The following is a 23,404-nucleotide window of genomic DNA, read 5'->3' as shown; positions in this document are numbered from 1 at the left end:
ATGGACCTTTGTTGGCAAAGTGATGTCTCTGCTTTTTAATAGGCTGTCTAAGTTTGTCATAGCTTTTCTTCCAAGGAGCAAGCATTTTTTAATTTCGTGGCTGCAGTCTCTGTCTGCATTGATTTTAGAGCCCAAGAAAATAAAATCTGTAAAACTCACATTCATTCAAAAACCTATACACAAATTTTCATAGTAGTTTTATTCATAAATAAAAAAGTGGAATCAGCTCAGATGTCCTTTGACAGGTAAATGGTTAAACTTCAATAACTTGCAATGTGACTTTGCAATCAAAAGGGATGAACTATGGCCTTACAACATGGGTGAATCTCCAGGGAATACACTGAGCAGAAAAAAGCTAATCCCTAAAGATTATATACTGTATATTTCAACTTATTATTGAAATTATAAGATTTAAGAAATAGAAGACATTAGTAATTGCCAGGGCTTGGGGTTAGGGGTACAGGGAAAGGATGTAGGAAGGATATTGTCTGTTTATAAAAGGGCAACATGAGAGATTCTTACAGCTTTTAGACTTGGTAGATACACAAACATACACAATTGATAAAACTGTATAGAACTTAATATATACATAGACATACACATACATGTAACAGTAGGGGGATTCCCTTTTCAGCAGCTCCTGACAGCTGGAGAATACCTTATAGACAAGCAAGATATTCCTAGTTGGCATGTGTATCAAATTTAGACCTATTCTCAGCGCCATCCAACTCCACCATCAACTTATCAGTCCTCTTCTATTCCACAACATTCAGTGGGTTGCTAATCAGGGCAGGCTCAGTTTTACTGAGGTGCTCAAGAGACTCTGAGACATCTTTTCCCACAGTGAGCCTTAATGTCTTGAGCTCTAAGTCTCATGTCAGTTGAGGCACCAATAGATACAGCTCTGAAGAGATCTCTTCCAGTGCAGGACCCACCTGAAGAGTGGGATTTCCGTGAAGGTCAAAGATCTCTCTGACAAAGAACTCAGGAACAGGTACGGTGAATTTCGACTCATACTTCTTGTCATTTAAAAAAAGAGGCAGGGGAAAAGGTCTGCAGAGGTCAAATGAGTGTTAACTTAATAAGCTCACAGGCCTCTCCTTTACTCTCCCGAACTCTTGGCCAGCTTGGCTTCTCTCTTGCTATGTATGTTTCTTAAAGCTCCCTATATGATTCTGATGTGCAACCAGATATGGGAACTACTGGTATAGGTCTTAAAAAAAAATAAACTTTTACAATTATATAACTTCTCAAACGAAAGTTACATTTCCTTTTTATTAGCCATCTTTCAAGCTAAATTACATTTTACTTATTACATGATACACAACCACTGAACCAGTTTCAAAAATGACAAAATTCATACTTCAATTTATTCAGTCAGGAAACATGAAAAATAAATAATGAAGGTCCTTTTCCTCCACTTCTTCTCTATTCTCTAAACTTATGTTTAAACTTGATAGATATTTTGTAACACTAAAGTTATGGCTTTTTTAAAAGCACTGTATTACTGCTTTTAAAGATAATGATTATAAATGCAACTAATCTGAAAAAACAGGAAATAAACACTTTCACCTGTTGGTTTCTAGTTCATTATCTCCTTCATCATAAAGATGATAATGCTATAGAAATTAATGTTTGGGTATAAATTACAGATACAATTTTAACATTTTCCATAATCCTGAGACATTTTTCAGTATTATATATCAAAAATCAATTCCAAATACATCTGTACATATATAAAAATACATTTACAAACAAGAATGGGAAAAATTCTAAATACTAGGTCATTACTCAGAAGGTGAGTTGGCACTATGAAGAGGCTTTGATTCCTTTATCAGGATATTCTTCCACATCTGAGGAAAACATCAACTCTGGGAGAGAAAATGAACAAATCATACTTAAAATGATTTCCCAGCATCTCAAAAAGTTTTATAACTTACTAATGAACAGTCTTAAAATACTGACATATTATAGAATTATAATTCTTTATGTTATAAATTATTATTATAAATTCTTTATATAATTATTATATCATATAATTCTTACTTGAGTACAAGTAAGATTTCTTGATAGTGAACTCTGAGTTTTAAAAGATGAGCTATTGACAAAAATACAAGTTTTGCATTTTGAGATGTACAAGTTTTTAATGCATTGTAACTCCTGAAAAATAAAATATATACAATAGAGACAATATAATAACTCATACCAGGAAGTTTAAAACACTTAGAGAATCCAGGATCATTAAACGGCTAAAGAAGTCTAATTCTATAGTGATCATGAGAACCTAAAATATAGGACACAGCCATAGAGGAGGACCTGGAACTAAGATTAGGTGTGTGCCAGGAAAGTTTAAATATGTGACCCCATTTAATCACCATGAACTCCCTTTAAGTGAGAATTATCTTCCCATTTTATATTTCCTTTTTTTTTTTTGTCCATATGGAAATGCTATTTGACTCACATAACCCTAAAAGAGAGCAGGATTCTGGAAATATAAGTAACATATACTTTATGATTAAGATTGAATACTGCATAAGCCAGCTGAATTAGCTTCAATCCCAGTGGAGAATGTTATTAACTGGCATTTCGACATTTAAACTATCACTAAGCATAGTCCCATAATTTACTAAAATACCAATAAATATTAAAAAAAGAAAACCTTAGGAATTTAGTAAAATAAAGTCCCCTGATGTAAACATGAGATGAAAAAAAAAAACTTTGAATGATGAAAAACTACACCAAGTTAAAGAAAAACTGCGAACTACCTAAAGCCTAAGAAGATTTTTTAAAATATTTTAAATATATCTAAAAGGAATAATTAGTGAATAACACAAGAAAAGGTACATTCATGAATGAAAACACACAAGATTACATTTTTTGTCTTGGTTTTTACAAATGGAAATGTTGGAAAGATTCTCAGTTTCAAGATTTCTGAGACACAGGCTGTAATCAGTTGATCAAATTGTGGTTAAATGCTTTGTTTAACAAATCAAGAATGAAATAATAGCCAAAGTCCAGAAAACAGCAAAGAGATTCAAGGGTGAAACTGTGGAACATCTACCAGGAAACACAACTTACAATACAAATATTAAGCTGTTCTCAGAGCAATGCTGAAAGACGAGCAGTTTACAAATGTGATCCTTCTTCAGGTGTTCCAAAAGAGGTCTGAGGACTACAGATTAGTAAATCTCACTTTACTCTGGGCACTTTAAAGATTGCTAAACACTTCATTAGACAATGAAGGGTTAAGAATTTGTGCCAGGTAGAGGAGGAGGTAAGGGTAAATTCACCTGAATATGTGTCTAGCAGAGGCTAACAGATGAAGCATATGATTAATTTCAAATTTATGGGCTTCCCGAGAGGCTCAGCAGTAAAGAATCTGCCTGCAATGCAGGAAGCACAGCAGGAGCTGCAGGTTCAATCCCTGGGTCGGGAAGATCCCCTGGAGGAGGAAATGGCAACCCACTCCAGTACTCTTGCTGGGAAAAGCCCATGGACAGAGGAGACTGGAGGGCTATAGTCTATAGGTTCGCAAAGGGTCAGACACGACTTAGTGACTGAGCAGCAAGAGATACTTTGATCAGAAAGAGACTAAGAGAAAGGAAGAGCAAAGACTTTCTATAAAATACCTGAAAGGGTCCAAGAAAAGAAATATCTCCAAAATATGTGGAAACCCTCATTAAGTGCTCCAAGACTCCAGCTCTCCTACACACGCCTCTGTTTTTTGCAGCATTCAGTTTCACCGCTTTATTGTTATACTTCTTGGGTTATTTTAAATGCATCTTTGTTATTGAAATGTTATAATACTATAAAGTATAAATGACATAATGCTATATCCATTAAAAGAAGATTTATGAAGTCATTATAGAAGATTTTATGATGTACTTATACTATTTTTTTCTTTAATACCTTCACTAAGATCCATGCCTGGCCTGTAAGACAAAAAAAGCCAAGATAACCCAACCAGAACGGCCACCACCAGATTCACCACAATCCATGGCTGAAGAACCTGCTCCTCAATTCCTTCTGCCCTAGAGGTACAGAAATACTCATCAGAAATGTCTTCATTGTGATCCATATATCCAGATATATCTATTTTATAAACTTAAAAAAAAATTAGCCATCCTTATCTAGAGGAGTAACAAGCATAAAATAAAACTTCCCTATGAAATACACTATATAGCATGAGAATTTTAAAACCATAACTTAAAAGATTTAAAACATTGTTTACAAAACATTTCATTAAAAATGCAAGAGTATATAACAATAGTTATCCATTAACCAGTGGAATAGGGGGTTTTTTTGGCCACAATTGTAGAAACAAAAACAAGGCCCTCATTACTATCTTGAAAAAACAAGAATAGCACCATTCCTCCCGCTGTTGCTATTATTACGATCAACAATTACAAGTGCTACTATGAATCCTTACCAGAGGCTACCGTTAACAGAAGAAGGTGTGTAAAGGTGGATTCTGTCACTCGTCATTTGTTGACTCAGAGATAATACAAGAGCAGTAAAGTACACTGAGAAAAGACAAATGAATTACTAATCATGTACTTTTAACAACCCAGTTTGTTTGGAACTTATAAATAACTTTAAGGTCAAAAATAATCTGAGCTTTGGGAAATGATGACACAAAAAATTTTCATTTGGTCAATTTCAATAGGCTGGATAGTCTTACATTATTTTTCAATATAGGTAGAGAAGGGTCTTTAGATACTCACTATTTTATCATTAGACTGACAAGAATCTAGAAGATCATTTAAGAAATTAAATGATTCAAGGTCTTAAAATTAGTTTTATTAACATTCTCATAATTAGAACAAAATTTACTCCAAATTACCAAAAAGGTAAAAAAAAATAGTATTTGTTACTAAAATGCCCTATCAGCCTATTTGTTTAATGTCAAGTAGAAAACACAAAAGTTAAATATTAAGTAATACAGAACAATAAACTTTAAAAAGTTAGATAACCTCTACTGAAAAATAATTCTAAACCTCCACTGAAAAATAATTCTATCAAAATTATACCTACCATAGTTTAATTACAAATTCCACTGAATATTGATATGAAATGTTTAGAAGTAGCAATAATATAAAATCATTTAAAAAATAAAATTATACTTTTTTTCTGATTCAAATTTACACAGTTATCAAATTATTTACTTACAGAAAGATGCTAAAGCTCTTGGATCCAGAGCAAGAAAATTTCGGATTGCTACTGACGTTTTAGCAAAGTCAATCCTAGAAAATACAAAAGCCTCTCGTCACAGTGTAGTTGTAAACTTATTACAAAACTGTACAAAACTGTAGTCTCTAGACAACAGTTTCTTCTCTATTTTAATGCTACCACATGTACTGTCTGTTATGAAGCTTTAAGTAGCTACAGTTTATACTTAACACACACAAAAGAATCTTATTTACAAAGGCCACATAAAACATTTAACTAAAAGACTATTTTAGTCATTATTCCTTTAGCATTAAGAAGAAACAAATTTGATCAGCTATTTCATTAGATTCTACTTCCTTTTATTACTCATATTGAGTGACAAGCTGTTGTTTTCTTAGTGGGTTAAATTGTGTTCCTAAAAAGATATATTGAACTTCTAAATCCTGGAACCTGTGAATGTGACCCTATTTGGAAATAGAATCTTTACTGATGCAGTCAACTTAAGATGAGGCCATTACAAGGGGCCTAATCCAATAAGACTGGTGTCTTTATAAGAAGAGACACAGATCCATGAACACACAGGTAAGACTGTCATCTGATAATTGAGGGAGAGGCTGGAGTAATGCATCTACAAGCCAAGGAACACCAAGGACTGCCAGAAACCACTGGAAGCTAAGAAACAGGCAAGAATAGACTCTCCATGGATCCCTCTAAAATGGAACCAACCTTGCCAACAACTTGGTTTTATTTTTTATTTTTTTTTAATTTTTTATTTTATTTTTAAACTTTACATAATTGTATTAGTTTTGCCAAATATCAAAATGAATCCATCACAGGTATACATGTGCTCCCCATCCTGAACCCTCCTCCCTCCTCCTTCCCCATACCATCCCTCTGGGTCGTCCCAGTGCACTAGCCCCAAGCATCCAGTATCGTGCATTGAACCTGGACTGGCATCTCGTTTCATACATGATATTTTACATGTTTCAATGCCATTCTCCCAAATCTTCCCACCCTCTCCCTCTCCCACAGAGTCCACAAGACTGTTCCATATATCAGCGTCACTTTTGCTGTCTCGTACACAGGGTTATTGGTTTTAGACTTTCAGATTCCAAAACTGTGAGAGAACACATTCCTGTTGTTTCAAGCCACCCAGTTTGCGGTACTTTTGTTAGAGCAGTCCTGCTGCTGCTGCTGCTGCTAAGTTGCTTCAGTCGTGTCCGACTCTGTGCGACCCTGTAGACGGCAGCCCACCAGGCTCCCCCGTGCCTGGGATTCTCCAGGCAAGAACACTGGAGTGGGTTGCCATTTCCTTCTCCAATGCACAAAAGTGAAAAGTGAAAGTGAAGTCGCTCAGTCGTGTCCGACTCTTCGCAACCCCATGGACTGTAGCCCACCAGGCTCCTCTGTCCATGGGATTTTCCAGGCAAGAGTACTGGAGTGGGGTGCCATTGCCTTCTCCATTTGTATTGCAGTATAGCCAATTAATAATGTTGTGATAGTTTCAGGTGAATAGAGAAGGGACCCAGCCATACATATACATGTATCCATTCTCCCCCAAACCCCCCTCCCATCCAGGCTGCCACATAACACTGTGCAAAGTTCCATGGTCTATACAATAGGTCCCTGTTGGTTATAGATACAGCAGTGTGTATGTTTGGGACTTTTTGAGTTGATTATATTTGGATGAAATTTTGGATTTAGAGTTGATGCTGGAACGGGTTAAGACTTTGGGGTATGTTTTTGCTCACAATCGTCCCATCTCCTCCCCTCAAAAAGAACAGAAACAGAATGGCTCTTTAAAAAGTCAAAATAATATTAATATCCTGTAATTCTATTTTGAAAATGTCATAGTTTGTCAGGGACACATTTTGCTCAACACTTCCTTCCGAAGAAAGTTAGAGGGGCCTACAGTCACAACAGTCTTACCTGTCAAAGGCTGAAACTGTACTCAGAGCCAAAAGCAAGTAGAGAAGACTCTGGAATGGATATGCTAATGTCTTGTATTGCTGCAGAAGGTTTGAGAGGTCAGAAAGCTCATCTCCTGCCAGAACATAGATCACAACAATGTTCCACACAGCACAGCCAGCCAGGAAGCCATGGGAGAAGACACCAATCATCCTGAATGGAAAAGGGTTTTGTTAACATACACGAAAGACTAAAGCAAAAAGCTCATTCTTCAAATCTCTTCATGTGTAAGAATAAAGTTCAACATTTCACAGAAACAAGCTTTTCTTTTCTCTATACTAACAGGCAGATCATTTAAATCTAATTGAATGTCTGAAAACTATATCCACCCACCATTTTAAGCTGTCAATTTTTTAACATTATTGAACAATCAATTCTTAAAAAAAAAAATTGTGGAACATTAGTCTTTAGAAAAGTCCAACAAAATCAGTCACCGGAAAGCCCGATGCACCGACAGTGCAACATCTCTGGTCGTCCAGGAAGGTTTCATGTCCATTGACACATCGATCTTTTCTGTGGTCTTAATCAACTCTGAACGATCAGCAGCCTGGAATCGCCCTAAGAACACAACACACAATTAAAAACAACTCACAACAGAGAACCCTGGTGATCTTTCTTGTTATTCCACATTTAAGAACCCTCAACGTTGAGACTGAAATTTTACAGTTTTCTTGTCTTAAAATTCTCCCTGATTTGGCTCCTATTTCAGAAGCCTCTTTTCTCTCAGTTGCTAAAAACATACAATGTTTTAATCTTGAAGAGAAGTAAATGATGTCCACGTAATTTCTTCTCAACCCAAAACAGATGTTAAAGTAGCAGTCTTGGAAATCAATTTATTTAATGAAATACAATGAACTTGTAATTCAGAATGAAGTCTGGAAACCTTTAACATGATATAGTCTAAAACATTCTAATTTAGAGATTTTTACAAGTATCAAAGTGTAAATCCTACCACTATAAAGATAAGTCAATATTTGAAAACACTTCAAATTTCTCAGGCAAAGATGCCAGCGTATGTAGTATGGTGTTCTGTGGTGACAGAAGAGAAACAGATTGTTTCATACACTGGTCTTAAGATTCCCATGGAAACCATCAGTTCAAAGGTCAGAACTCAATACTGTGAGCAGAGCTTTATGCTTCTACTGCAGACAAGGAGGCTCCTTCTCAGTCATCAGCCAATCCACAAATGGACCTCAGGAAACTGGAAAGGTTCCATTATCTTTGAAAAACCTGGCTGTCAGACACTTTGGAGAAGGAAAGACAAAAGTGGGATACCTAATGTTCCCAAAGAAAAAGCAACTGCTGGGCAAATCACTGGTACGTTTCATGGTCAGTTACTTTACTAAGGGAAGTTTCTGTGCTACAGGAAGCAAGAATAAAAATGAGGATTGAGTGATATTGCTTGAAAATCAGTTCAGTTCATTCAGTCATTCAGTCGTGTCCGACTCATGAGGCCAGCACACCAGGCCTCCCTGTCCATCACCAACTCCCAGAGTCCACTCAAACCCATGTCCATTGTGTTGGTGATGCCATCCAACCATCTCATCCTGTCATCCCCTTCTCCTGCCCTCAATCTTTCCCAGCATCAGGGTCTTTTCAAATAAGTCAGCTCTCCGCATCAGATGGCCAAAGTATTGGAGTTTCAGCTTCAACATCAGGCCCTCCAGTGCTTGAAAATAGACTGAAGCAAATTAAATGGCCACACGGTATACTAGTCCTGCTGCTTGCTGCGTGCATGCTCAGTCGTGTCTGACTCTTTGCAACCCCATGGACTGGAGCCTGCCAGGCTCCTCTAACAGCCCTTACCTAGAAGTCATGAAACTTTGGTTCGAGTCCCTATTCTGTACTAATCAACTGTGAGACCCTGGGTGAGTCTGCCTCTCTGGGTCACAGGTTTCTCACTGGCCAACAAAGCCAAGATCCCTTAAGTGGGCTCTTAAGGAATCAGAATTCTAAAACAATTTACGCAAAATCTAAGTTGTAAATTTTAAGGGTTAACCTTTATGTTTTAGATGAGTTCTTTAGGCAGCATGTTCACAGCATATCCATGGGACTAATATATGGTTCTGATCATGCTTTCAGTAGGTTTTTCTTAAACACCACAGATGTAGTGTTATAACCAATGTGTGCTATATACAATGTCAGAACTATTTTTCTAAAAGAAAATATAGCTATAATGTTGTATTCCTCATTTAATATGGCAATACTCTCATGTATTTTCTCTTATTTATTTTTAATGATAGCATTTATATCATTACTTGCTCCACCACCAATATCACTACCAATTGCAGAAAACTGGTAAAAGTACAACAGAGAATAAAGAAATGGGTGGGAGGAGAGGGAGGTTTTTTAAATTACCAATCATCTCATAACCTAGAAACAACCAGCATTAATATTTTAGCATATTTTCTTCTAGTCTTTTGTCCTATGCATTTCTCTATAGTTCAAATCTAACTACAAGTATGTATGTTTGCTTTTCATTAGCATCTTAACATGAAGTGAAAAGTTCTCCCTAAACATTATTTTTAGTGGTGCAGAAGATTTCATTGTATAGATATGCCATAAACTGTCTGAAATCACTCCCCTTGTTTTTTGATCTCATTAATAACAATATGATGGTTTTTTCCAGCTTTTTGCTCTCATTAATAACAATATGATTAGCTTTATGTTTTTCCAGTTTTTTGCTCTCATTAATAACAATATGATGATTAGCTTTATGTATAAATTTTTATCCATATTTTTACTTATTTCCTTAATTCAGATTTCCAGAAGTATAATTCCTAGGTCAAAGGATATCCTTGTATAATTCTTAAAGGGTTCATGTTCCAAAATAAGGACCTACTTACTGCTTTTTTCCACAAACACTTTGCCTACAGGCTGGCTAATGCCCGTGGGTGCAGTGAATACAGACTGTTGTTCTGGACTACTTTGCTCGTCAGTAATTATGTCTTCATCTTCAACTCCTAGTTCATTGGCATAATGTAATTCCGCTGGCTGGGTTTTCCTGTAATCAAGGAGAATGTAAGAAAAATGGATTATTTCTGACCTTTTATAGACCCAAATAAGGAGGTTCTTGTGAGTCTAATGGAAAGAACCCTGGATTTGGAGTCAGGAAATTTGGTTTTTATTCAAATGGATCAGTTATTAACTGTTATGTACAGCAAGTCACTTACATTTCTGTGGACCTCAGTTTTCTCATCTGGAAAATGAAGTGACTGAACTAGATTTGAAAGGTTCTTTATAGACTTAAAAGTATATGATTCTATATAGATACTGATCACTATGTTGTAGAGTCATTTCCAAATATGAACAACAACGTTATATAACTTCCAGTATACTCCTTTAGAGTCTACCATTCTATCTTACCTGGGACTTAATTTCCTATGAAATAAACATTTTATGTATTGTTAGAATAATCATAATTTTAATTCTATTAATACGAGAAAATAAATAATAGCCTACCTTATTATACTGCTACTGCTAAGTCACTTTAGGCATGTCCAACTCTATGCAACCCCATAGATGGCAGCCCACCAGGCTCCCCTGTCCCTGGGATTCTCCAAGCAAGAACACTGGAGTGGGTTGCCATTTCCTTCTCCAATGCATGAAAGTGATATCACCTTTAATTTTTAATATCTTTAATAGGTAATGTTTTTACTACTTATATAAAATCTTCTATTTGTGTTCCTCTTCTTTAGATACAGCTCCTAAATATTTTATTTATTTAAATATAATATTTTACTTTTCTCAGTGGGCTTACTCTTTTCAAAGTTATTCTTAGATTAGTTTAACTAATACCTTTGTAATACTACTTATGCGAGAGAACACAACTGCAAGCATTTAATAAGACTTAGAAGCTGCTTTTTGGGAGCTCCAAATTAAGCATCAGGGTATATCTGCAGAATATTTAGAAGGACAAATAAATCCTTACTTCGTCTTCCTTCGAGGTTTCTGAATAACTGGCTCCTCATCTGGCTCCACATTGATACCATTTTCATTTGGTAATAAAGATGGACTAGCTGTCTTCTTCTGGGTCAAGGTAGTCTCCAATTCTGAAAATAAAGCAGATTAAGTTTTTAAATAACTGTAATGCAAAAAAAGAAAAGTAGCATGTAAGATTTCTGTAAGACAAAAGAACTTTAAGAATTCTAATTGGCCCCCAATTTTTTTCACCACCTTATTAATCTTTAATTTTTAAAATTTTACACCTCTAAACACTCAACAGAAAATTTGAAATCATGATGCCAAACAACATGAAAAAAGAAAAATTAAGTCATCCAACATTGAGGGTGTGTCAGAGCTCCAAGATTACCTCCAAGTTCTATGATTCTCTCAATGGACTCACAAGTCATTTACACTCACAGTTACGGTTTATTACAGGAAAAAGACACAAAAATCAGAAGAAGGAAAAAGCTCATGGAACAAAGTCCCAAAGAAACCAAGTCCAAGTTTCCAAGAGTCCTCTATCAGTGAAGTCACACAGGATGGTGCTAACTCTTCCAGCAACAAGTTGTGATGATATACATGTTCCTTGCTCTTTCCAGGGAAGCTCATCAGTCACTTAGCAGCCAGGAATTTTACTGGGGAGTGATCACAGAGGTACCTCCTGCCAAACACATACCAAAATTCTAGACTCCCAGAAGAAAAGCAGGTGCTCAGCATAAATCTCACTGTTTGCATAAGTGCACAGTGAGCCATCCTGACAGTTTATAGAGAAAGCTTTGTATCAGTGTAGACAACTGTTGCATAGGAAGCTGGAATGTTAGGTTCATGAATCAAGGTAAATTGGAAGTGGTCAAACAGGAGATGGCAAGAGTGAACATTGACATTTTAGGAATCGTGATCTAAAACAGACTGAAATGGGTGAATTTAACTCAGATGACCATTATATCTACTACTGTGGGCAGGAATCCCTTAAAAGAAAAGGAATAGCCATCACGGTCAACAAAAGAGTCCAAAATGCAGTATCTGAATGCAATCTCAAAAACGATGGAATGATCTCTGTTCGTTTCCAAGGCAAATCATTCAATATCACAGTAATCCAAGTCTATGCCCCAACCAGCAATGCTGAAGAAGCTGAAGTTGAACGGTTCTATGAATATCTACAAGACCTTTTAGAACTAACACCCAAAAGAGATGTCCTTTTCATTATATGGGCCTGGAATGCAAAAGTAGGAAGTCAAGAAACACCTGGAGTAACAGGCAAATTTGGCCTTGGAGTACAAAACGAAGCAGGTTAAAGGCTAACAGAGTTTTGCTAAGAGAACACACTGGTCATAGCCAACATCTTCTTCCAACAACACACAAGAAGACTCTACAAATGGACATGACCAGATGGTCAATACCAAAATCAGACTGATTATATTCTTTGCAGCCAAGACAGAGAAGCTCTATACAGTCAGCAAAAACAAGACCAGGAGCTGACTGTGGCTCAGATCATGAACTCCCTATTGCCAAATTCAGACTTAAACTGAAGAAAGTAGGGAAAACAACTAAACCATTCAGGTATGACCTAAATCAAATCCCTTACGATTATACAGTGGAAGTGAAAAATAGATTCAAGGGAATAGATCTGATAGAGTGCCTAAAGAACTACAGACTGAGGTTCGTGACATTGTACAGGAGGCGTTGATCAAGACGATCCCCAAGAAAAAGAAATGCAAAAAGGCAAAATGGTTGTCTGATGAGGGCTTACAAATAGCTGAGAAAAGAAGAGAAGCTAAAGCAAAGGAGAAAAAGAAAGATATAAGCATCTGAATGTAAAGTTCCAAAGAATAGCAAGGAGAGACAAAGTCTTCCTCAGTTATCAATGTAAAGAATAGAGGAAAACAATAGAATGGGTAAGACTAGAGATCTCTTCAAGAAAATTAAGACATACCAACGGAATATTTCATGCAATGATGGGCACAATAAAGGACACAAATGGTATGGACCTAACAGAAGCAGAAGATATTAAGAAGAGGTGGGAAGAATACACAGAAGAACTATACAAAAAAGATCTTCATGATCCAGATAATCACGATGGTGTGATCACTCACCTGGAGCCCGACATCCTGGAATGTGAAGTCAAGTGGGCCTTAGGAAGCATCACAACGAACAAAGCTAGTAGGTGATTGAATTCCAGTTGAGCCATTTCAAATCCTGAAAGATGATATTATGAAAGGGCTGCATTCAATATGTCAGCAAATTTGGAAAACTCAGCAGTGGCAACAGGACTGGAAAAAGTCAATTTTCATTCCAATCCCAAAGAAAGGCAATGCCAAACAATGTTCAAAGTACCACACAATTATACTCATCTCACACACTAGTAAAGTAATGCTCAAAATTCTGCAAGCCAGGCTTCAACAGTACGTGAACCATGAACTTCCAGATGTTCAAGCTGGATTTAGAAAAGGCAGAGGAACCAGAGATCAAATTGCCAACATCCACTAGATCATCAAAAAAGCAAGAGAGTTCCAGAAAAACATCTAATTCTGCTTTATGCCAAAGCCTTTGACTGTGTGGATCACAACAAACTATGGAAAATTCTGAAAGAGATGGGAATACCAGACCACCTGACCTGCCTCTTGAGAAATACGTATGCAGGTCAAGAAGCAACAGTTAGAACTGGACATGGAACAACAGACTGGTTCCAAATTGAGCAAGGAGTATGTCAAATCTGCATACTGTCACTCTGCCTATTTAACTTATATGCAGAGTACATCATGAGAAATGCCAGGCTAGATGAAGCACAAGCTGGAATCAAGATTGCCAGGAGAAATATCAATAACCTCAGATATGCAGATCATACCACCCTTATGGCAGAAAGTGAAGAAGAACTAAAGAGCCTCTTGATTTAAGTGAAGAGGAGAGTGAAAAGGTTGGCTTAAAGCTCAACATTCAGAAAACTAAGATCATGGCATCCGGTCCCATCACTTCAGATCAGATCAGATCAGTTGCTCAGTGGTGTCCAACTCTTTGCGACCCCATGAATCGCAGCACGCCAGGCCTCCCTGTCCATCACCAACTCCCGGAGTTCACTCAGACTCATGTCCATTGCTTCATGGCATGGCAAATGGGGAAATAATGGAAACAGTGACAGACTTTATTTTTGGGGGCTCCAAAATCACTGCAGATGGTGACTGCAGCCATGAAATTAAAAGATGTTTGCTCCTTGGGAGAAAAGTTATGACCAACTTAGACAGCATATTAAAAAGCAGAGACATTACTTTGCCAACAAAAGTCCGTCTAGTCAAAGCTATGATTTTTCCAGTAGTCATGTATGGATGTGAGAATTGAACTATAAAGAAAGCTGAACACCAAAGAACTGATGCTTTTGAACTGTGGTATTGGAGAAGACTCTTGAGAGTCGCTTGGACTGAAAGGAGATCCAACCAGTCCATCCTAAAGGAAATCAGTCCTGAATATTCATTGGAAGGACTGATGCTGAACCTGAAACTCCAATACTTTGGCCACGTGATGTGAAGAATTGACTCATTTGAAAAGACCCTGATGCTGGGAAAGATTAAAGGCCCTGATGCTGGAGGAGAAGGGGATGACAGAGGATGAGATGGTTGGATGGCATCACTGACTTGGTGGACATGAGTTTGAGTAAGCTCTGGGAGTTGGAGATGGACAGGGAAGCCTGGCGTGCTGCAGTCCATCAGGTTTCAAAGAGTCGGACACAACTGAGCAACTGAACTGAACTAAGAAAACTGTTTACCTGCCAAGTTCCCAGATTCCAGTCAAGCGGCCCTACAGCAAGTAGGCCTGTCCAGTCCTGCTGAGTTAACTCTTTTCTAAACACAAAGCATTAAATTCAGGCAAGTCAATAGAGCCTTCTAACCCACTAGCAACTCTTCCTATCTGGAAATACAGGAAATGGCTCCCTGGAATGCCCACAAAGACCCTAGAAATCTATTTTTAAAAGCACTTACAGCCTGGGCTGGAAATAGAAGCAGTACAGGCAACCACAGATGTGCTGGACAAAATAAAAATGAAACAAACATGTGGGAAGCTAGGCCTGTCGTGGCAGGTGCATTCTAGAATGGCAGTAAAGGTACTCTTTGGCCCAGGACTTAGTTGGGATCTTAATTTTCTAAAAACTATCACTTCTATAAATAAATTTGCTCCTGAATTATAAAGCTAGGTATTTTGGTATCCATCTTGATTTTCAACTTTGTACCCTAACTGAATTACTGAGACAGTAGTTTTAATCCAACTATCCTTGAATTAAATCAAAGGAAATAAACTGTTGGTAAAACTGTCTGAGGATCATTTCTGTCTCTTTTCGTCTCTTCTGCCCTCTACTTCTCCTCTTACTGCCCCCCGGCACTGTGGTATCCCACTTCAACTTGCCTCTCAAAACTGTGTTCCATTCTCCTGGCTTTTCTAGTTCCTGCTCTCTACTCCTGTAATCTCTTCATCTAATAAGAATCTATTGTTTTCTAAGAAAACAAAGAAATAGTCTTGGGAACTATTTTGTAATTAAACATTCATTGGGGCTAATGTTAATGGGAGAAAGCTAATCTTACAATCTTTGTTCCTTCCTTTTTTTTACTCTAATAAAATCTATTGTCATTTTCTAATTATTATAAAAGTTACACATACAATATATGAAAATTTAGTAAACATAAAGAAAATTTTTAAAAATCATCCCTAATTCTGCCTTCTAAAAATCTTACCACTGTTGACACTTTGCTATATCCTTCCATTCTTTTTACTGTATGTGTGTGTATGTACATATGTTCTGGATTGAATTGTCTCTCCTGAAAGATATACGCAAGTCCTAATCCCCAATACCTGTGAATGAGACTTTAGAAATAGGGTCTTTGCAGATGTGATCAAGTTAATATGAGGTCATGCTGGATTAGGATGGGCCCTAAATTCAATGGCTGGTGTCCTTATAAGAAAAGCCAAAGTTGGACACAGAAACACAGGGAAAAATGTGAAGATGGGGGCACAGAATGGAGTTATGCTGTTACAAGCCAAGGAATGCCAAGAACTACAAACCACCACCAGAATCTGGAAGAGGCTAGGGTGGATTCTTTCCTACAAACTTTGGAGGAAACATGGCCCTACGGACACCTTGATTTTGGACTTCTAGCCTCCAGAACTGTCAAGAGACTAAATATCCATTGTCCATTGGAAGGCATGCCGAGATCTAAACTTTCTATTTTGCTTCTGAAATTGCATCCCTTCTCTCATAATCTGTACATATATTCCCTCATAGCTCAGTTGGTGGTGGCTTCCCTGATGGCTCAGAGGGTAAAAGCATCTCCTTGCAATGTGGGAGACTCAGGTTTGATCCCCGGGTTGGGAAGATCCCCTGGAGAAAGAAATGGCAACCCACTCCAGTACTCTTGCCTGGAAAATCCCATGGATGGAGAAGACTGATAGGCTACAGTCCATGGGGTGGCGAAGAGTCAGACACAACTGAGCAACTTCACTTTCACTTTTCAGCTCAGTTGGTAAAGAATCTGCCTGCAATGCAGGAGACCCCAATTCGATACCTGGGTTGGGAAGATCCCCTGGAGAAGGGATAGGCTACCCACTCTAGTATCTGACCTGGAGAATTCCATGGACTGTATAGTCCATGGGGTCACAAGGAGTCGGACACCACTAAGCAACTTTCACTTCACTTCACGATCAAAAGAGATCCTGTTAAATATTCCTGACTTAACCCTCTGGAGTTACCCTAGCAATAAAAATTTTAAGCAAAAACAAACAAACAAACAAACAAAAACTGGATATGAGTGGGGAAAAATAGAAATAGACAGGTTTTTAATCATATCCCTCAAACCACAACTGTTGTCACAACCTAACCTTGGTTTCTTTACATACCAAGAGGTAGCCTTGTTTTCTTCTGCCTCCGTTGAACAGGAGCTTCTTGATGTTCTATGGAGTCTTTGGTTGGTGGCTCGCTGCCCTCAGGTGGCCTGTGAACAGCAGTCTGAACAAGACCTTCCGAAGAAGCACTAGCTACAGAGATACAGAGTAGGGGGAAATGGGGATAACTTGAGCAGAGACTACTAACTCTCAAAAATATGGGGAAAGGGGAACTGGAACGTTTCCTATCTAATATCCTCTTCTCTCACAGAACTAATTGTGCCCCAAGTCTTGATTTCCTCCCCACTTACCTGTAACTTTGGGCTTCAAGTTGAAAAAACAAAGAAATGAGGGAACAAGGAAGACTGAGGAAGAAAGAAAACTGGGGACTAGAAAGAAGAACAAAAGACGGGGAGGAGGAAAATCGCTTCTGAACTTTCAAAAAAGTGAAAACATGATAGAAACTGTCACCATAGGGAACTTTCTTATGCCTTGAGGATTATCAGCCTCTAAATATCAACAGTTTAGTCCTTCATTTATAAATTAACACATGATAACTTCATCATGGATAACTGGAGTTAACAGAGAACTTATAAATCTCTCCCCTCATTAAATCTTTGAACAGATTTTGACACATTTTGGCAGATCTGAACTCTGCTTCATACATTCCCTTGCCAGTTTCTTCACAAAAGAATACAAATGAGTGAACAAATGAACAGATCTATCAGTATCTTGGTATTATCAATAGTGTTCAATGAAATAGAAACTAAAATAAGCTACTTTTTGTCCACTAGGTTAACAAAAAAAAATTTTTTTAAGTTGATATTTTCCAGCGTTCCTTAGCAAATGTGACACTCAAACTCTGTTGCTGGTACGAAGATAACTAAAGCTCTGTTAAAGGCAATTTATTAGAAACATATTAATAATGCACAGGTCCTTTCATCAGTTTCACTGCTAGCAATCCATGTTATAGAAATATCTCTTCTTCCCCATCATCCACTATTTTATGTAGAAGAACTGCAAACTGTTGGAGTGAAAAATTTGAAATAACCTAATCAAACAACAACTTTAATAAAAGCCAGCAATACATCCCTTTGTCGAGAGCACTGATTTTTTTTTTCTTTTTCACAAGAAAAATAGTTGGTAGCTGGGATAGAGCTATACCTCTGTTCCTACAACTCACTCTTTATTGCATTCTTCACCAGTGACCTTTTTAAATCCATAGGTAAGACATGTCTGTACTTAATTGTGAGTACACTTTTAGAGCCTAGCATTTCAGCGAGTATCTTTGTGAATCTAAGTCTCTCTGCCTCTTTTCTTTTTGTTCCATGTCTGTATATTTTTCTGTATACATCCATCTCCATTTTTCTCTTTTCTTACACCCACCATCTATTTATTAGGCAATGATAAGCTAATATAAGTTTCCCACCGGGTATAAGGTAGGACCAGCTATGAGCTTTAGGACATTCATCCAGCAGTGGTGGACAGGACAAAGTGGGGTGGAAGGAAGCTAGAGGTACAGAGCGATGTTGGAGGCACCCCCCGCACCTCAGGTGAGAGGAGGAAAGGTGCTAGACTAACCAGTGGAGATGGCAGCAGGAAAAATACATTAAAACTACTATATAAAAAGCAAGCTTGAGCTTCCCTGGTGGTCTAGTGGTTAAGAACCTATCTTGCAATGCAGGGAACATGGGTTCAATCCCTGGTCCAGGGGATTGTGTCTCTAAATCCAGTATCTTGTTCAAGGGTCTGGAACTGATCACAGCTTAAGACAACTTACGTTATCTGGGGATAAAAGACCTCAAAGAGTCCAAGAAAGTTGTGGAAGTTAAGATTGGGGGCAGCACTACCCTTTATTCCACAAATGTTTCTAGATACTCCTCAGCCTGCCCATTGCCTTATCCCTCATTACCATCAAGAATCCCACTGCTTCAGAGTGAACTTGATCCTATCTTTAATAAAGCAGTGACTTGGGACTGTTAGGGCCTTGCCTCTCCCTGATCTGTGATGTTTATTATGTCCGAGGTCCTGGAAAAACCTGTGGTCCCACACAACAAAGAACAACTTCTTACCAAGCGGGGTTTTCGTTCTGGGCTTCTTTTTCTTAGGACGACTAAGTGGAATATCATCTATAAAAGAGAAAGAACACCAGAAAAGGCTGCCTAAAAGTCAATGCATGGAAAAGTCAAAAGGGAACTTTTAGTGGGGAAGACCTTTCCCTTCTCTTCCCTGGGTCCAGTCAACTTCTATACATTAGGGGAAGAAGGTGAGAAATTGACAAAGTTAAAGGAAGCCCAGAATGTAGCACAGGTAGCTCACAGCTGGTCAGTAAAGTTATAAACTGTGACAGAAAGTGGGCTCATCAAATATTCATCTGATCCCCTACATTTCCCAGCCCCTTTGCACTGGGGCCTATGACTGGTTCTGACCAGGCTGTAAGCAGAAGTGTTCTGTGCCATTTGGGGGCCAAGACATTGAAAGAGCCAGTGAGTAACCCTCCAGCTTCCTCATCCCTTGCTGTGGCAACTGAGGGGGCCTCACGTTAAGATGGCAGAACTGCAGCATGGAAGTAGCTGAGATCACTGCATCATTAGTGAAGAGGGAGAGGAAGGTAACTTTCCTGGATTGCTCCTATGATGGACTTTGCATTAACCAGAAAAACCCCTTATGATATTAGGTAACTGTGATTTGGGGGTTAGTGTGACGTAACCCAGTCTATCCTGATGAAATGAGACAAAAGAAGATGTAGTCCCTATCACAGAACTATATGCAAGACAACAGTTATATTCTAGGTGACTCCATTCAGGGATGAATGCTTTTTAACTTTTAAGGTCAAATATCAACCATATAACTAGTGTCACATAGTATCAGCCATCCTTTAAAAATGGCAGTCATAGGAGATTAATATGATAAAAAAAATTGTGACATTATATACTATTCAGATTCAAGTTTAAGGGAAAATTAAGGGGGAAAAAACTAACTTCCAAACATCAAATACTGTATTTAGAAAATTTTACATTAACAGAAAACTAACTCACCTTGAATAGCACTTTACATGACACCACCAAATTTAATCAGGACAGAGACAAAAAGAGAAACTCTATTAATTAGAAATCTATTAAACTGTCAGATTGTAAATTGACTTATATCATTACAAATTTAAAATAAAATTAGCTTTCACAGAAAATAAGCTAATTTACAAACTAGCTTATTATTTATAAGTAATAAGCTGTTTAATAAAACTAACAAAATAACCCCAATATTTTCTGAACCTACATATACATACTCCCTGTCTATTAATAAAGTGGGTTAAACAGATTAAGGACTCTCATGTTGTCACTGATTAAAATCAGCTTAAACTCTGAGGAAACTATTCTCACAAACAAAAGAGGATCAGAATTCTGATCAACAAATCACTAAAACATTCAGAACAGACACAGTATACGAATATGTGGACATTCAGTCTTTGAAACAGAATGTTTAATTACAACTGTTATCTTAATGATTCAAGGATTTTTCATCTTTAAGCTTGAGGAAGTCTTTTCTGAATTATTATAATTGTGCAATGCTATGCTATGCTATGCTAAGTCACTTCAGTCGTGTCCGACTCTGTGCGACCCCATAGACGGCAGCCTACCAGGCTCCCCCGTCCCTGGGATTCTCCAGGCAAGAACACTGGAGTGGGCTGCCATTTCCTTCTCCAATGCATGAAAGTGAAAAGTGAAAATGAAGTCGCTCAGTCGTGTCCGACTCTTAGCGACCCCATGGATTGCAGCCTACCAGGCTCCTCCGTCCATGGGATTTTCCAAGCAAGAGTACTGCAGTGGGGTGCCATTGCCTTCTTCGAATTGTGCAACGGTACTAGTCAAATTTTTTCACTTTGTTTATTTTGCATTTTTAAAACTAGATAATAAAATTACTGTAAATTATTTTTACCTTGGCACAGGTGGAAGGGCTCGTGGAGGACGCTATGGGAAAAAGAAAACTGCTTGTAAGTGAAGGCCTGGGGGAGCATCTTTACTTCACGTATTTTAAACTTTTGATAACCCTGTTCATCAAATGAAACCCAAGAGATACAGATGAGAAATCAGATGGGCAATTTTAATTTTTTCTATCACTTCTAAATTTCACATAAAATTCCTTCCTTCCTATATTCCTATCTTCAGGCCAGGCACTGTTCTAAGCATTAGAGATACATTAATAAACAGAACCGAGAGATCCTTGCCTTATGCAAAGTACATCCTAATGGTTAAATATTAGAAGATAACATTAGGCATATATATTTTTATATATATGATGAAGAATGCTGCTTTAGTTAGGAAAAGTCTCTCTGAGGTATTTGAACTGAGACCTGAATAAGAAAGGAGCCAAAGGGGAGCAAATACAAAATATTTTACTGGAGGTTGGGCTTGGAGAGTTTCAGATAAAAGAAGGCCAATAAAGGTGAAGCACCGTTATCAAGGCATGGGAAAATTAATTAGGAAGACCAACAGAAAGAACTGAGATTTTGCTTTAATTCAATGGGAAGCCAATGGAGGTTTTAAGTCACAGAGTAAAATACTAACATTTATATAGTAACATTTTAAAAATGTTACTAACACAACACAGTAACCTTTTAAAAAATATACTCTGAATACAATGTGAAACACCCAATTTAGGGCAGAAAGAAAAAAATTCTAAATGTACTATAAATTTTCTACTTTACATGAACAAGAAAAGTGTTCACAACATTAATTGGCTATAGGCCAATATAAAATAACACACGTTTTAAGACGTGCTTGCAGGTCACAGAAATTACAGTTAAGTAGCACTCTGGAATCTTTCAAAATAAAATAATAACAAATATGTCTAGTAATCAGTTTAATATTCCAAGTATCTCAAGTTGCTTGCAGAAGACATTGATTTTGAAGGGTTAAATTTTAAACAACTCATTGCTTGTTCCACAACTGTCCCATTCAGCTATCCATTCGTTCAAAAAAAGTGTGTTAATAAAAATGCTACAAGACTAAGACATCGCCGGCTGTCTTAGCACTATCCAGTAGCCAAAACTGAACTGGCAAAGGATGGGTACTGTTCCATCAGTCTACAAAACGGTATTGTTCTAAAGACGCTATGGACCGTGTTCTAACCAAAGACTCAGTTCAGACGACAACTCCTCATTTCAAAAGTCCCGCAAAAATGACGTGTCATCCATCCAGAAACTCAACCTCTATGTTCCTCAAAAGTAGAAAGTCTCATCTGAACTGAAAGTAACTAAGGCTCGCTTACCACCTGCTTCTTCCCCATTGCCTCTAAAGCTTGGCTCTCCGGCGGCTGCCGGCTCCCAGGCGCTGGTAACTCACACCCCGCCGGGGTTCACACCCGCCTCGCTGCCGCGCGCGCAGGCGCAATGCGTCATCAAGCTGCGCCGCACAGGCCGTACTGATCCCCAGCCTCCACGCAGCAGGGTGGGAGCGAGGGGGAGCACGGAGACCCGGTGTGGCTTTTCCGGGCTACACTTGCGGCGGGCGTTGGAGTCGGAACCCCGGGAGGGGAGACTCCGGCGGATGCGCAGTAGCAATCACTATTTTCCCCGTGGTCTCCCAAGTGGTTGCAGTGATTTGTTCGAGAGAAGTGAGAGAAGACCAGGATTAAAAGTCCCTGCTGGCAAACAAACCTCTTTCCTGGGCAGCTAAAACGCTCCCTGGGAGGAGTCGATAAGGGCCTCGCTGGCAACCCCCGCACCCGCAGGGGCGGGGTCTAAGTGAGTGAGGCGTCGTCATGGCAACACCCTCACTCAGACCCCCCCACCCCCACCCCAGGCCCCCCGGAAACTTCACACCTGGCTCTCCGCCCGGCTTTTGGAGTTCGGGTCCGGCCCTGGGAAGAACTTCTAGCCCCCGCTCCCAATCCCTCTCCTGTGACCACCGAAGGGGCGGATGCGCGAGCTTCCAGACTGGGGTTCGCCCCTTCTTGTCTCCAGCACGTCGGTATCGGCCCCGCCCCAGAGGCTGCGGCCGCGTTAAGGCAGCGGCTGACACGCCCTTCACCGCTCACCCGGTGGTCCTCTTCCACCCCGAGCCTGGAGTCGGCCCTCATGGCGTTGTGCCCGCCTGGGCTCCCTCGGCGCAAGTGCTGCCGGCGGGAGCCTGGTTCCCCGCAACCCTGCAGCCTTCGGGACCAGCGGGAGGCGGGGGCTCTGCGGAGCCGGACTAGGCCGCCGCCCCCGGGCCAGGTCTCCGCCCGCCTCCGCTTTGGCAGGCTTCGCGTTCCGAGGCTTCGGGGTTGAGAGACGCAAGCGTTTAGCCACCAGACCTAATGTTTAGGTTCGGGTATGAGTGAGTGTGTGTTGAAACAGGCAATTCTCAGATTTTCTCCAGTTGCTTACCCTCCATCCAAAGACGCACGACATAAAATCTGAGCTCACATAAGTGTTTTAAAATGACAGTTTTCTTCGTTTTGTTTGGTTGGGTTTCTGAGA

General features: G+C 38.9%; 1 protein-coding gene across 4 annotated transcripts; it reads right to left on the bottom strand.

Annotated features, from left to right (window-relative positions):
* Positions 1–184: 184 nt before the first annotated feature.
* Positions 185–23,158, bottom strand: TMEM237 (transmembrane protein 237). Of its 4 annotated transcripts, XM_086345889.1 has the most exons (14): positions 22,981–23,158; positions 20,881–20,912; positions 19,983–19,993; positions 19,017–19,073; positions 17,256–17,333; positions 16,960–17,097; positions 11,069–11,189; positions 9,984–10,141; positions 7,572–7,695; positions 7,099–7,290; positions 5,170–5,243; positions 4,430–4,523; positions 3,910–4,031; positions 185–1,871 (listed from the first exon to the last, which is right to left on the bottom strand). In XM_086345889.1, the coding sequence occupies exons 1-14, from the start codon at positions 23,020–23,022 to the stop codon at positions 1,810–1,812; spliced, it is 1,305 nt and encodes a 434-aa protein (XP_086202015.1). In that variant the 5' UTR covers positions 23,023–23,158; the 3' UTR covers positions 185–1,809. The 4 variants fall into 4 exon arrangements, with proteins under 4 accessions (XP_086202015.1, XP_086201994.1, XP_086202005.1 ...); XM_086345868.1 differs by lacking the exon at positions 17,256–17,333 and having other exon boundaries at positions 22,981–23,157; XM_086345879.1 differs by lacking the exon at positions 17,256–17,333 and having other exon boundaries at positions 22,213–23,145.
* Positions 23,159–23,404: the final 246 nt, after the last annotated feature.

This window comes from Bos grunniens, chromosome 2 (genome assembly GCF_055505025.1).
Source record: "Bos grunniens cultivar Pamir isolate PY7600 chromosome 2, Bosgru_T2T1.0, whole genome shotgun sequence".
NCBI classification, from domain to species: domain Eukaryota; kingdom Metazoa; phylum Chordata; class Mammalia; order Artiodactyla; family Bovidae; genus Bos; species Bos grunniens.
The sequence above is the reverse complement of the archived record's forward strand: the minus strand, read 5'-3'. Positions and strand labels throughout refer to the sequence as shown.

Excerpts from the sequence above, each read along its gene's own strand:
- TMEM237 (XM_086345889.1), bottom strand. The coding sequence starts at position 23,022 with ATGAGGGCCGACTCCAGGCTCGGGGTGGAAGAGGACCACCGG. Across the intron at positions 7,696-9,983 it reads AGTGTTTGTGGAAAAAAGCA|GGCGATTCCAGGCTGCTGAT; the intron begins GTAAGTAGGTCC and ends TTGTGTTCTTAG. Across the intron at positions 4,524-5,169 it reads AAGAGCTTTAGCATCTTTCT|TGTACTTTACTGCTCTTGTA; the intron begins GTAAGTAAATAA and ends GTCTTTTCTCAG.